The following is a 15,181-nucleotide window of genomic DNA, read 5'->3' as shown; positions in this document are numbered from 1 at the left end:
GCGCAGGGTAGCAGGAAGCTCTCCACACACTCACCGGACCTGGGCTAGGACTGGGTCTGGGGGTTCCCGGAAGTCGGCAGAAATTCCTACTCAGCGGGAGGGGTGCAGGGTGGCCCCTTCATTTGCTTTTTCTGTCCTTGTTTAGTATCTCTGTAGTAGTGGGAATTGTACCCAGGGCCTTGTGCATGCTAGGCAATTCGAGTCACATCCTGAGCCCTTTTTAAAACTTTTAAAAATTTTATTAAGATTTAAAAGTTAATTTTCATTATTTTTAATTTCCATGTTTGCAGTGCATGTTATAGGTATAGAACACATGGCCATTCCTTTTTCAACCTTCTCCCTTTCCTCCGCCTTTCCCTTCATTTCTTGATCCCCCTTTCCCATTGGAGAAAGGTCTATCTCCTACTTCTTTTATTTTGCTCCTTATTTACACTTTTAATTTTCTCATATAAGTCATGGGAGATCTAAGTTAGTTTGCTTGATCTAGTTCATGTAACATTGTGGTCTCAAGGTGCATCCCTTCTTAAATTTATTTTGGGACAAGGCTGACTTTGAACTTGAACCTCCTCCCTCAGCCTCAAGTGGCTCAAATTACAGGCTTGTGCCACCATACCTGCTTCCTTTGTGTTTTCAGAGTATATAGAAATGTAATGAAAGAGAGTATCGTCCTGCCCTGGGACATAAAGCAGTCCCTAGCATACTTAGGACAGTATCTGCCACATAATAAAACACCCAAATATTTATTGAAAGAATAAGAAAAGGATCAATATTCACTTACTAGCTTATTAGCTTTTGCAACTATTAGGAGGTAGTCTGACTAAAGCTAAAAGCAGTGTGAGTGGTCATTTTGTACCCTAGATAATATTTGGCTCCCTCAAATTTTCTTTAGGATTTACACCACTAGAATCACTCCATATACCACCTTGGGCAACATCTATGCTTAGGTTAGCATGAAGGAAATTCTCCCAAGCTTGAATTGATGAATCTAAAATTTCCTGCAGGAAAAAGATATATTTTGAGTCATTTTGTTACTAAAGAAATCTTCTCTAGGAATTGAAAATTTAACAGGATAAACTACTTGAGTTACTTGACAGTGTTATTTTGTTTTAAAAGTTATTATACATAAAGGTTTTTGTTTGTCTTACGTGTGGAGAGCCATTTTTAAATTTTACATTGAGTTTGTAATATTCTAGAAGATAGATATTATCTTTTATGTCTTTTTTTCCTTTCCGTACATTACATTGTATGTAGTAGATCTTTATAAAGTAGGAACAAATATGTAAAATGTTTCTTGAAGGGCTAAACATTTATATTTTGGATAATAATGTTTTTTAAAAGGTTCTTGGGGGCCGGGGAGATAGCTCAGTGGAATAAGCGCTTCCCTGGCAAGCGCAAGGGCCTGAGTTCAATCCCCGGTTCCACAAAAAAATAAAATAAAAGGTCCTTGGATACACTTTTTATGTGTGTGTGGTACCAGGAGTTGAACTCGGGACCTTATGCTTGCCAGACAGTTGCTGTTCTACTGAACTATCTTTCCAGCCCCTGAATTCATTTTTTAAATTCTTGTTTTTAATCTGCATTTTTAGTAACCTAATGAGCCATAATTTCTTTTTCAGTCTTTTTAATGGATCTCGTTATTTAGAGGTTTTATATAAAATGACAACAGATGGCCAGAGATACAATGGATCAACTTACCTATCTGATCCTCGTCTTACAGCAAATGGTTTCAAAATAAAATTTATACCAGGTATGGTAATGGATTTAATGTCTTCTGACTTAGGAAAATAAATGTGTTTTTTTGTTGTTGTTGTTGTTTTTGTGGAACCGGGGATTGAACTCAGGCCTTGCCCTTGCGCTTGCCAGGGAAGCGCTTATTCCAATGAGCCATATCCCCGGCCCAAATAGATGTGTTTTAACAATGGCATTTGGGTTTCATAATTTTCAGGTGTCATGGTCTATTTTCATCTCATTAAAAATCACCTCTAGTCTTGTAAAGATAGACTCATTTAAAGATTACTTGTGCCTGAAAAAAATCAAATTTCATGTCTGTTTCAGTCTAATAAATTGCATCTCCATTTTCCTAACTGATCAGATAGTTAATTTTATTGTAAGTTTTGTCATTGTTTGTATAATATGTAGATTGCCTGCTTTAAATTGTAAAATATAGTTTTGGGGGTGAGCATAGTGTCTCACCATGTAGCCCATGGTGGCCTTGAGACCTTGACCTTCCTACCTCAGCCTCCTGACTACTGGAATTACAGCCATAGGTAGGCTACCAGCACAGCCTAATAAAAATGGATATGTTCTTTACCTTTAAAAAAATTTTACTTGTTTTGCCAAGTAGCCACATAGCATAAGCAGTATATTACTTAGAGAATAGATGGGGATTGGAGTCCACAGCTTTGTTGGAAGACTGACGGGCCTCTTTGCCTCATAAGGAAATTACTCGGGTGGATAGAAGACATTTTTCTAAGAGAAGTTAGTTTTCCCTGCTGGCCCTTCTCTGTTCTTTCACAATCTCCTTACTAAGCTATGGCCACAGCTTCCGAGGCTGGAGTTGTCCTATTTGTACTCATCTCTTGTCAGGTTGCATCAGGGCCCATGAGGAATGACTCCATTGTCACCTCTCCTGCCTCTAAACTGGTCATACACCGGAGTGTAGAAGAAAGTGTACAAGATCATGGAGCTGGGTATAGGCAGAGAGTGTTTGGATGTTCTCCATGTACAGTCCTTTCATGTGGTGCTTGCAGTGTTAAAATTGCCCATCCTAAATTTCCCGCCTCTCCTCACTTCTGTTTGGACTTGGCGGTACAGATCATGTACTCAGAGGCGTACTGTGTCTTGGTGAAAGTCAGTTGCTCTCACTGTTTGTCATCAGTAATAGTTCTTCAGTAACTGTTCCGTGTAGAGTACTAGTCTGGAGAGATACTGCATTGTAATCTCCCTTAGCCTGTGACATAGGTTCTGTACAGATGGAAGCCGTAGGCATGGCAGTTAGATTCTGTGTAGGGGACACAGTGTAGTAACAGGATTTGAACACCAGCAGTATACTTTTAGAGTCTAGCTCTTAACCATTTGTTAGATTGCTTTCCTATTAAAATTGGGTCGTTAACTTCATATAACAGTTTGGGGCACCATGTTATGAGGTAATATAAGTCAGTGAGCCTAGTACTCAGCAGTGGCATAGGTGTCCAGACTTTCTTTGACCCGTCTTGCACCTTCTTCTTAGTACCTGAATTGATACGCAGTTTTGTATGGGTTTTGGTTTTGTTTTGAGAGAGAATCTTGCTGTGTTACCCAAGGAGGACCTCAAACTCTTGTAGTCCTGGGTGAGCTCAAACTTGTGATCCCCCTGCCTCAGCTTCCCAAGCATTGAAATTATAGGCGTGTGCCATCCTGCCTGGCTGGCAATTATTTTTATCCTCTTAGAAGCCTTCCTCAGGGCTGCTGACACATTTTTAATTTATTTGAAGTACTAACCAAAGTGTATGTGAACATATTTTATTATTGGTCTGTTTTTCTTGTTAGCTACGTGGCATTGTTGGCAGGTGCTTTCTTTTTTAAACAAAATAATTGTCCAGTCTGTACCAAAAGCATATTTCCCAGTTTATTCTTTTTTTTTTGGCGGAACCGGGGATTGAACCCAGACCCTTGCACTTGCCAGGCAAGCATTTATTCTACTAAGCCATCTCCCCAGCCCCCTAAAAGCGTATTTATTGTTTTGAGCTGCCCAATACATTTTTCTCCAGATAGATTCTTTTAAATATTGGCTTGCTGATAGTGGTTTTTTAGTTGCATTGATGTCAAGTGCTTTGCAGGACACCAAAGATGAAAAAAATCTACAGACTGACTTGATTTGGTTGGAATTAGCTATATATAGTTTTTTTTTTTTTTTTTTTTTTGTGGAACCGGGGATTGAACTCAGGCCCTTTCCCTTGCCAGGCAAGCGCTTATTCTACTGAGCCATCTCCCCAGCCCCTATATATAGAATATGAACAGCATTCTTTGCCTTGTCGGTAGCAGAGCACAGCTGGCCATGGTGTTGCACACCTGTACCCCCAGCAACTGTGAGTCTGAGGGAGGAAGCGCGAGCCCAGCTTAGGGGGCTTAGCAACCCAGAAGACCCTGACTCAGAATAAAAGAGCTGGAGAGGTAGTTCAGTGCAAAGGCCAGGGGGTCGCACTCCAACACCAGAAAGAAAGAGAAAGGGAGGTTAAGAGAGGGAGGGAGAGACAATTTTGAAGTTAGGTTGTGTTTCCTCAAGGACCATGTCTCATTTAGTGAAAATTTTATTTGTAGCTGAATCAACAGTTGTCCATTTGTCACACAACATTTTGGATATGGATAAAGAAAAAAATCTGATTTGAAGGAAAAGATGCTCAATGTGGCCATAAAAACTGCTCGTTGAGGGGAATAGCTTTCTTTTTGTAAGAATTTTGTATTTTTAAGAAGTAGAAGTGGGGCTGGGGAGATGGCTCAGTGGAATAAGCGCATCCCTGGCAAGTGCAAGGGCCTGAGTTCAATCCCCAGTTCCACAAAAAAAAAAAAAGAAGTAGAAGTTTACCTAGCCACTTTCTTGTTTTCCTTGAAAAACTGGAAAGAATTTCATTGAATTTTATGAAATTTCTTGAAAGTTTATAACATAGTTCCAAGTGTCACTCACTGCTGTTTTCTCACTTGTGGCCAAGTACTTTTAACCCTTACCTACCAGTAATTCTGTGACGTGTTGCACATTCAGAGCAGATGTAGTTAGTAGAATTAGTTACAATGAAAGACTGATTCTTGGGGACATTTTGGCATCTGTATAAATATGAACTAGAATATTTGCCCCTTCCTGCTTGCCTACTTTATTTCAAAACACACTTAAGGAGTTTTGTTTCCTAGAAAACCATACTTGCTCTCTTATGTTAAGTCTCCCACCACTCTCCCTCCAGGTCAGGGCAAGGAACAGTTTAGGGATTATAGATATTTGAATTTGCAGGATCCAAAGCTTATCAAATATATCACAGTGCTCTGTCTCTCTGCCTTTCTCCTCCCTTTCCTCCCCTCCCCTCTTCTCTTCTGTTGTTCTTTTTCCTTTTTCCTTTCCTCCCCCCATTCCCCTAGTCTGGGGCTGGAGCTCAGAATCTTCTGTATATTAGACAAGTGCTTTAGTGCTAAACTACATCCCCAGCCCTCTTTATTTTTTAGTTCAAACAGAGCTCACCATGTTGCCCAGGCTGGCTCAAACTTGTGAGCCTATTTATTGCCTCTGCCTCCCGAGCAACTGGCAATACACTTGGAAGCACCTCTTTTTAAATTAATTCATTTGGCCAGGGAGATGGTTCAGTGGAATAAGCACTTCCCTGGCAAGTGCAAGGGCCTGAGTTCAATCCCCGGTTCCACCAAAAAAAAAAAAAAAAAAAAAAAAAAAGAACTTTAAATTAATTCATTGATAATGAATTATCCAAGATTATTCAAGGTTGAACTGTCCCATTTTTCCTCTCTTTCAGGTGACATGATTTAGATTTCAGCAGTAAGTGCATTGTTGTAGGCATGTATCTAAAGACAAATCTCTGCTATTTTCCTAAATATGTAGTATTCTAAAGCCAAATTTTGATGCTTTGGAATGTGTGTTTTTAGGAATTATCTATCCATTTTTGTTCAGTGAATCATCTGGCTACTTTTTAGTTTTAATTAAGTTATTTAAGATAGTTAAAAGATAACATGTCAGTTTTAAACATTGTCCTGATGAACTGTTTTGAATAAACATTAGTATTTAATTTCCTCAAATTAATTGTACATTAGTAAGTTACAGTCTGACTGTTTCATAACTTGTAAATTGAAATAATCACAAAATAATCCAGGCCTTTAGATTAGATATTAAGTCAATGGGATAGAACTTGAAGAGCAACATTTGGTAAAACATTTTAACCAGTTGTATTTTAATGAGTATCATGGGACTTCATTTTCTCTCCAAAGTAAGAAATGTTCTAAACAAATATAAAGACCAAACCAGCAGTAACTGAGATTAAATAAAATTATATAAAGGACATGTGGTGTCAGTGAGCACTTATGACTTAATGTGAAACCCTATGGGAAAACACTATTTGTTTTCCAACTAAGGAACAAAACTGCCTGACCATATTAAATTCTGGTGGAAGTTCACTAAATGTTTTACCAGTGGTTTTTCTTAATGGATATGTTCTGGAATATAATTTTAACTAAACAAATTTAAGTCTGTATTTGTTTGGTGTTTTTCTTTCAGGAGTTTCTACAGCTGAAAACTACTTGGAAATAGAAGGAATGGCTAATTGTCTCCCGTTCTATGGATTAATGGATTTAAAAGAAATTCTTAATGCTATAGTAAACAAAAATGCAAAGGAAATTTATGAATGTAGACCTCGCAAAGTGATAAGTTATTTAGAGGTAAGTAGTGTTAGATTAGGCAAGTTGCGTAGGGTTCAAATCACTTAGTTATTCTTTAATAAAATAGTAAATGGTTTAAGAATAGTAAAACAGGTAGTTTCTATAGGGTTTGTTTGCAAGAGGAAAGTACTATTTTTAAAAGAATTCTATTAAAGTTTCACATCTTAGACTGTGGATATGATTGCTAAGATAAGCTTCTAGGAAAAAAGAGAACCTAAGTCTGAACTGAAGGATACTTCCACTGAAGACCAGTCTGAATAAGGTAAATCAGAGGTACAGACAGTATAGTGAAAGAAGAACCAAAAGATAGAAAAGCCAACCAAGGAAAGAAATTTTATTTTATTTATCTATTTAAATAGTTTTATTGAGAAACAAATAGCAATGAGTTTCAAAACTGATTACTAGCACAGTGTCAATAATTAATACATTGCATATTATTGTCTTAGTGGTTATTCATTGTGCAAGATGCAGACATGATACCCTGTCCACAGACACTATTAGAACAAATCTCTCTTCATTGAATTAAGAGAATGCAGCTATATGTCTATCCCAGCTATTTTGAATATACAGATACAAAATGGTTGTTCATTTGTATCCCCTTTTTTGTTTAGTTTTGTCAGAGATGGGAAGAAAGATTTGTACTAATAGTATTTGGACAGGATATCATGTCTGCATCTTGCACTATGAAAAACCACTAAGAAGATAACAATATGCATTGTATTAATTATTGAAACTGTCCTATTAATTGGTTTTGAAACTGTCTCATTGATATCTATTTCTCAAAATTAATTTAAAAAATAAATAAATATTGTATGTACGTGAATTCAGTAAAATATTCCAGTATAGTTTAGTAGTCCATAACAGTAGTGGGTTTTCCATAAGACTGGCAATGTCAGAAGTTGTTGACTTGAGCCTTTTACAGCTCAGCATATTAATATGGCTTTACTTTTTATACCTCGTTTTTATACTTTTCTGCTGGACAGTCAAGACCAAGATATTTATTTGATACCAGGGATTGAACTCAGGACCCCCTGCGCTTGCCAGGCAAGCACTTATTCTACTGAGCTATCTCCCCACCCCAGAAATTTTAAAAATAAATATTTTTATCATCTTCCATGTATGGCAGTGGTTGCTGCCGGAAGACTACAGGCATGGCTGCTATAGCACAGTGGTGACCTTGAGGAGAGCTAAACTGGCAGTGTGCTATGAGTGGCAGGCATTTTCAGGGGTCCAAGAGTAGAATGGTTTGGGGAAACATAATGTCAGCAAGTCACGTGATAATGCAAGGAAGGGAATAGTATATTTAACCTGTTTGTACTGACCCGGTGCAAAAGAGAATAACACACTGGAGGACAAATGTTCCAAAGGAGGTAGCAATGTCAAGATTAGCTTTCTGAGGGAGTTGCTGTTTCTGAGTTGAGCAGAAGAGGAAAAGGTGAAAGGATACTTTTAGATTAAGAGAATAATCTTAACCTTTGAACTTGGAGAAAAGTTATGCCTGATATGTAAGGGTAAAAGAGAGGGGATTGGCAAAGCATGAGGAATGTGAGTACAGTAACAAAGTACCGAGAAGGAGCTCTGTTGTGAACATAGAGATTTCCAGGTGTCACTGAGGACTCATGAGAGCTCATCTGTGCTGTGGATGTATTCAAAACAGTTTCACAGCTCTCCAGTTGTGCTTGCTAGAGTTGTCCTAAAACAGAGGTTGGCAAGATGGCTATGATGGATAGGAAAAGAGCATGACAGAGAAATAGGAATACCTTATACACAAGAGACATGTTAAGTCTTAGAGCTTAGTGTCCTTATCTCTGTGTATTTCTGCCTTCACTTGGGAGGATGACAGCATGGTGCTGTTAGGTCAGGAGCACAGGGAGGGATTGGAGAAGGAAGATCAGAGTGAAGAAAAAGCAGGATTAGTTGGAGTTGAGAATGTTTGGAAAGACAGTGGATGTTTGGTTAAAATGAATAGTGTTGAGATTCAAGATGTTTGAAGCATAATATATATTTTTAAATATATTAGAAGTAGAGAGGCAGGTGTCACACTCCTATAATCTTACTACTGGGGAGGTGAAGGTAGGAATGCCACAGGTTGAGGCCTGCTTGAGCTACATAGTGAGTTCAGGGCCAACCTGAGTTACACAGCGAGACCCTGTCTCAAAGCAAAATAAATATATTAAAAGAAAAAAAGTTTTGTTAACATCGTCTTATCCCCAAACCATCAGTTCCTTCTGTTTCAGAAAAATATTAACATACCAAATTTGTGGAAATTATCCTCCATGTATGCATTATCTTTTTACATTTGTTTTATTTTTGGTCGTACTAGAAATTGAACAGAGGGCTAAATCTGAAGCCTTTTATTTTGACACAGGGTCTTGCTAAGTCACTGGGTTACCTAGGCTGGGCTTGAACTTGTGATCCTTCCGATTTTGTGACTACCACAAACTCAGACTGTCTGTACCTCCTTCCTTTTCAGTTAGTATCACCTGCCTCACAGCCTCACTTCATTAAGTGTCAGCAAGAGCTTTTGCTTCCATACTTCACGTATTGCCAGGCTGATTGCTTTAAAATGTGAACTAGATGTCAGGCTTTTGCCTAAAAACTCTGATAGCAGGATGTGGTGATGCATACCTGCACACCTGTACATCCCAGCACTCAGGAGGAGGAGGATTGCTGTGAGATTGAATAAAGTGCTCAAGGCCAGTCTGAACTATGTAGTGAGACCCTGTCTCAAAAAGAATAACAGCAGCAACAAAACCCTATCTGGTTCCTTCTCTGTATTTTTACCCTTGCCTCTGCCTAAAAAGGTGCTGTGTCTTCCCTTTAATAATGGCTAAAATACACTGAACTTTTTTATTGTTCCCCCTGCCTAAAAAGATTTTCCTTCCCCATGTTCTGTGCCTGAGAGTTGAAATAGAAGTCTAACTGGCATTTTTTCAAGGAAGCTTTTCCTAACTACGCAGTTATTATCTATCATGTTGCTAAATTTAATTTTGTATATTATTTACTCAATAAATTTTTCTGTCTTTTGTTTTCTGTTTCTCTGCTCTAGAAGATAAATTTCACAAGAGTAAAGGCCTTGTTTTCTTGTTTGCCGGTATTACCTCTAGAACCTACAACATAGTCAATGCTTAATAGATACTTGTTGTGTGAATGAATAAAATGAACATAATTTTTTTTTTTTTTTTTTTGGTAGAACCGGGAATTGAACTCAGGCCCTTGTGCTTGCCAGGCAAGCGCTTATTCTACTGAGCCATCTTCCCGGCCCCAAGATGAACATAATTTTGCCTTCTTGCTAGGAAAATGTGCTTTCTGCTTCAGGGTAAATAAAGTATGGCTTTTTCTTCACAGGGAGAAGCAGTTCGACTGTCTAGACAATTGCCCATGTACTTATCGCAAGAGGACATCCAAGATATTATCAGTAGAATGAAGCACCAGTTTGGAAATGAAATTAAAGGGTGTGTTCATGGCCGCCCATTTTTTCATCATCTAACCCATCTTCCAGAAACTTCATGATTAAATACAAGAAAATTAGCCACAGTTGAAACAGATACGGTCATAAGACAATGAGTCAGCTTTTAAATCATTTTTTATTATCATGTGTCAAATGGTTATTTTATAAAAGAGGATTCACTGGCTTATATATTTAAAAAATTTTCAAAACTTGTAAAAAGCTTAAATAAATAAGAAATGATTAATTCATTTTTTTATTTTAATTTTTTTAATGGATTTAGTGCAGGACCTACAGGGTCTCACTACACAGATCAGACTCCTAGTGATCCTCCTGTTTTCAGCCTCCCAAGCGCTGGGATTACAGATGCGCACCACCATGCCCAGTCTCAGTTGCCATCTCAGCGCACCTCAGGGGCAAGGCTGCCATGCCATACCACCCGGGGATCGAACCCTGGTCCCTGTGCTCTGCCTAAGCAGGCGCTTTAATCCACTGAGCTATCTGCCCAGCCCTTATTCATTTTATTCTTAAGACTAGCCTTCATAATTTATAAACTCTAGGCTGCCTATTAGAAGTAGTGATCTAGGTCATCCTTGGGCAAGGAGAATTGGCACCATAGACAGAGCTGAGGTTGTGGATCTAACACAAGTTACCAGTCTTGTTTAAAGTGGAATGCAGAGATTGAGAAAACAAAGCAGAGAAAAAAGAAAACATAACGAGAAATCCTCCCTCCATCCTGGGGCTTACGTATTGCTGCTTTTTTATTATATGATAATTATTGAACTTTGGACACCAGGGGTTAAAATTGGTTGAAAATTTGGCAAGATTTAAATTTTGGACAAAGTTTAGTATATGATTTTTTTCTTTTTTTCTTTTGGCAGAAGCAGGGATTGAACTCAGACCCTTGCGCTTGCCAGGCAAGCACTTATTCTACTGAGCTATCTCCCCAGCCCCAGATCTTTTTTGTACATATCACTTCAAAAACTGGTTACACAGTTATAAGTACAAAAAGTTGAAACATGATTTTTAAATGAATTTATTTTTGTATAAATATATTAGGCTGAATATAGTGTCTCCACATGCCATCTCCCATAATTCTCATGGACCATCTTGACATTAAGATTTTTGTATTAAGATACAAATTAAAATAATTGGAGTTCTACTTGTAGCACACTCCTTTTGCTGGAGCCATCCTGTTTCCCATGATCCAATACTGGTTTGGTTTGGTTTGGTTCGGTTCGGTTCTACAACTCCTTTTTATAATTGCTACCTTCCTCATACCAACCCTTTTAACTAACAGGGAACTGAAAGAGAAGCAGCTCACTGACAAACTGGGTAACAAATTTCCATCATACATGTGCACCAACCATAAACAAGAATGAGCTCATTGCACTGTACCATCTGGGCTGGCAAGACCTATTGAGCCTGCAGTCTTGGAGTTGGACATCCTGCCTGCCATGAGAAATAGGCTTTCAGGGGTGGTTTGGATCCAGAAGGCCCGAATGTATAGTATGTAGAGACAAGAAGACTAAAACTCTGGTGCCACCTTGACCAGTGCCTTGAGTCATTTTGGGTTTTGACACTGAAGCCAGAGCCTGGCATGACAGAAGTAGATGAGGTGGCACCCTGCAGTCAGAAGGGGAAGCTCTGTGGCCCCGCTGCCCCACAGCCCTGGGGCTGATCCTGCTCAGGGAAGATGACTGTTCCCAGAGCTAGGACTGAGGTAAAGGTTGTGCAGCTGTATCGTTGACTTGCCAGTAACAAGGATGGGATGTCCAAGGACAAAAAATGTCCCTTAATTACCCTCTTGCCCTCTTTCAGGGCTTTGGTGTTTGAGGCATTAGCAAGAAAAATGGAGAACGTGCAAATATGAATTCCTCAAAAGTCTTGGTGCCCACACCGAACCATATCTCCAGCCCTTTCTGGTTGTTTTGTTTCGTTTTTTTAATCTTGAGACAGTTTAACTAAATTGCTCAGGTTTAAACTTGTAATCCTGGGACTGGGGAGATGGCTCAGTAGAATAAGCGCTTCCATGGCAAGCACAAGGGCCTGAGTTCAATTCCCCAGTTCTGAAAAAATAATAATACTTTAAAATAAGCTTGTAATCCTCCTAGAGCTAACACCCAAACGTGTTGATTTAGTAACCCATCCATTGCCACAGCATTCCACACTGGAGCCATGCAGAGGTGAGGCCTATAGTCCTTACTGACAAGTTTTGTCAGAAAGGTCCCTGTGCATGGTAAAGCCCTGTTTATTAGACTTTAGATATTTAACCTGCAGAATTAGAAGGCTGATTCAGATATATGTGTGTTATTTTCATTGGGAATAATGAGTCTTTTATATCTAAGTTTTGTGGCTTAAGTTTAGTAATTGAAATCCATACCACCACACCTAAATTCTTACCTGAAAATGTAATACACGGGTTTTTTTTTTTTTTTTTTTGCATTACCAAACATCTCTGTTGTTTTCATTTTATTTTCACAAGAGTCCTCCAGTGTTTTTCAGAAGGTGGACAGGGGAGAAGAAGCTACTAAACTTCAAATTAGACCTCAAATTTAAAACCAAATGGAAAGTAAAGCACTAAAATAGCTGTGTGCACCCAGGTAAAACTTGGTACTTTGGGCTTTTATTATCTTTTTTGTAAAATTGAGTAGCCAAACTTTTTTTTGCTCTTGTTTTTGGTTGGTACTGGGGATTTAAGCTGCTCATTGACTATGGTCCTAGCCCCATTTATTTATTTGTTTATTTTAGATAGGATTTTGCCATGTTGCAGGCTGGGTTCAAACTTGGTGTCTTCTTGCCTCAGCCTCACTAGTAGCTGGAATTACAAGTATGAGCCGCCACAGCCGACCTTCAAGGATTCTTGTGAGTCTCAATGAATCCATGAATACTAGCTTCCTCCCAATACTCCCCAAACAGATCTCATTCATTTAAATATAGTATCATTACTAGTATTTAGGTTTGCCAATTCTAGTTAGGTTAATGATCAACATTCAGGTGAGTCTTATGTATCATTTCTTTTGGGTCCTCATGAAGGAAGAAAGTCACCCTCCAAAAATGAAGTCTTTAAAAAAAAAGAAGAAATCTTTTCATTTGGCTTGGTCTCCATTTTTGTGTTTCTTCCCTTCATTCATGAGCATGAGAGCTCAAGAATTAACTTTATTTAGCTTTTAGTTATCTTACCTCAATTTTTAAATGTTAATATTTATTATTTTCATTGATACTGATAGCACAATGTAGATTCTCACCACTGCTGCCTTGAAGTTTTTTTCTCTGCTTAGTTGATTTTTTGGGTTTTTTTTGCAGAACCGGGCATTGAACTCAGGCCCTTACACTTGCCAGGGAAGTGCTTATTCCACTGAGCCATCTCCCTGGCCCCTTGCTTAGTTGATTTTGAATCACAGTTTCTATTCCCCTTTAAGCCACTGCACATAAATGTAGTTTTTTTCTAACATTTAGTGAAATTCTACCCCAGTGCTTATCAATCTGAGCATGCATCAGAATTACCCAGAGCTTTTCAGAACACATTTCTGATTCTGTGGCACTGGGGTAGGAGGGAAAATTCCCTTCTGTTGTTTCCAGGTGATGCTCCTGGTTGTGGAGCCACACATGAAGAGCCACTACTCGAATCTAAATTTCAAAGTTCCCCTAAAATCTCAAGTCCATTTCTTTAACCCCATTTTTTTCTTACTAAGTTCTTCATTTCATTAAATAGAAAAATAGGACTTAGAAGACTTCTCCATCATCATACTGGTAGAGATACCCAAATTTTCATCTTCAAAATCAGGGTGCTAAACCTGATCTCCAATTGCACTATCATTTCTAACATCATGCAATATTTTTTCTTGAATATTCATCAGCAGAATTTGAAATAACCTTTTAAAATGATTTTTCTACATCATTACTCAGTCTTCAACAAATCTTTTATAGTAATAGGAAGTGGAGAGGTAAGTTTCTTTCACTGTACACATTGGACTTGAAATCACTGTAGCAGATTCCCCCATTTCTGCGTTACTTGTATATTTCTTTATATGGTGAGACATTGAGCATCACAGTGCTGAGCGAGAAGACATTTGTTCTCTGGAGGGAGGATAATAATTACAGCATGTGACAAGTACTATTGTTCATATGCACTGTGGATACATAGAGTTGCCCACTCCCACCATGGAGAACCCTAAGGAAGAAACCAATGAGCTGAATCTGGAAAGTTAGAGGAGAAGTGCTGGGGCGTTGTGGATAGTGCTTCCTTCCTCAGCCCCTAAGAAGACGATTTCTGAGGCAGGAAGAACAACATGTGCAAATGCATTGATGAGTTCAAGGAATAAATGGAATGGAATGGAATAAATGGACACCAGATTAGAATGATCATGTCTGGAACATAGCCGTTTCATAGGCCTTTGAAGAGTTGGAATTTTTTTCCCCTCATGTCACTTTAATCAAACAGTTGGGAAATAAGATTGAGAATATGTTATATAAGCCAAGTTATTAGGCTACTGAAAATTCAGAGTTTATGCCAGAAAGGGATAACAGGTCTGCAGTAAGACAAAGTTGTTGACATCTTCATTGCATTGCCTTGTGGGGTTTTCTTTCCCTTTAAAGATTATAAAATGGTAATAGAAAAAACAGCTTTAGAAATGATACAAAATTTCACTACACAAAGTAATAGGAATTCAACAATGTTTGCTGTATTGCATGATGTTATCTCTAAATTAGTTGTTAGGTTACCAGATATAAATGTGCAAGATTGGTTTAAAGAAGAAAAAAACAGTTTTCACTTATGGTTTTTTCATTTAATTGTTTTGTCTTTTTGAGACAGCATCTCCCTATGTAGTTTGGACTGGTTTTGAATTCACTTTGTAGTCCAGCTGGCCTTGAACTCATCTATTGCTTCATTCTACAAAGTGCTGGCATCACAGGCGTGCGCCACATCCCCTGCTCACTGAAGATCTTATAGGGTGCTGCCATAATTAAAAGGTGGAAAAGGGGTTTCTCTTTAGCTAATTGACAATGATAAGGGAGTACTATAACAGAGACTTAATTTGCCTTTTCTACACTGGAAAGTTGGCATAATTTCAGCTAATCTCTTTGAGTTCCATACTTTAAAAAAAAAAAAAAAAAAAAACATAAAATATCCCCTTTTAAAAAATTATTAAACTAAGTGTTTGGAAGCCAACCTAAAATTTCCAATTCTTTCTTAAATACAAGTTTTTGTTTATAAAGGACTTAAATGTTCAAATATAATTTGTGAGGTAGCATTTATATCTAGGGGCTTGATAAATAAAGTAATGGCTAGTGATTTAGGTGCCTTTTCGTTTTTTTAAAAAT

At 38.1% G+C, this 15,181-nt stretch overlaps 1 protein-coding gene across 1 annotated transcript in view; it reads left to right on the top strand.

Annotated features, from left to right (window-relative positions):
- Nucleotides 1-10,108, top strand: part of Pms1 (PMS1 homolog 1, mismatch repair system component) — a 97,301-nt gene extending 87,193 nt beyond the window's left edge. Inside the window, exons 11-13 of the mRNA XM_004628622.3 lie at nt 1,617-1,747; nt 6,248-6,408; nt 9,757-10,108. Of these exons, the coding sequence (XP_004628679.1) occupies nt 1,617-1,747; nt 6,248-6,408; nt 9,757-9,921 (457 nt within the window). The 3' untranslated portion in view covers nt 9,922-10,108. The remainder of the gene's footprint in view (nt 1-1,616; nt 1,748-6,247; nt 6,409-9,756) is intronic.
- The last annotated feature ends 5,073 nt before the right edge of the window (nt 10,109-15,181 follow it).

The sequence above is a fragment of the Octodon degus genome, unplaced genomic scaffold, assembly GCF_000260255.1.
Source record: "Octodon degus isolate 3935 unplaced genomic scaffold, OctDeg1.0 scaffold00025, whole genome shotgun sequence".
In the NCBI taxonomy this organism is placed as follows: domain Eukaryota; kingdom Metazoa; phylum Chordata; class Mammalia; order Rodentia; family Octodontidae; genus Octodon; species Octodon degus.
This window is presented reverse-complemented; position numbering and strand designations above follow the sequence as displayed.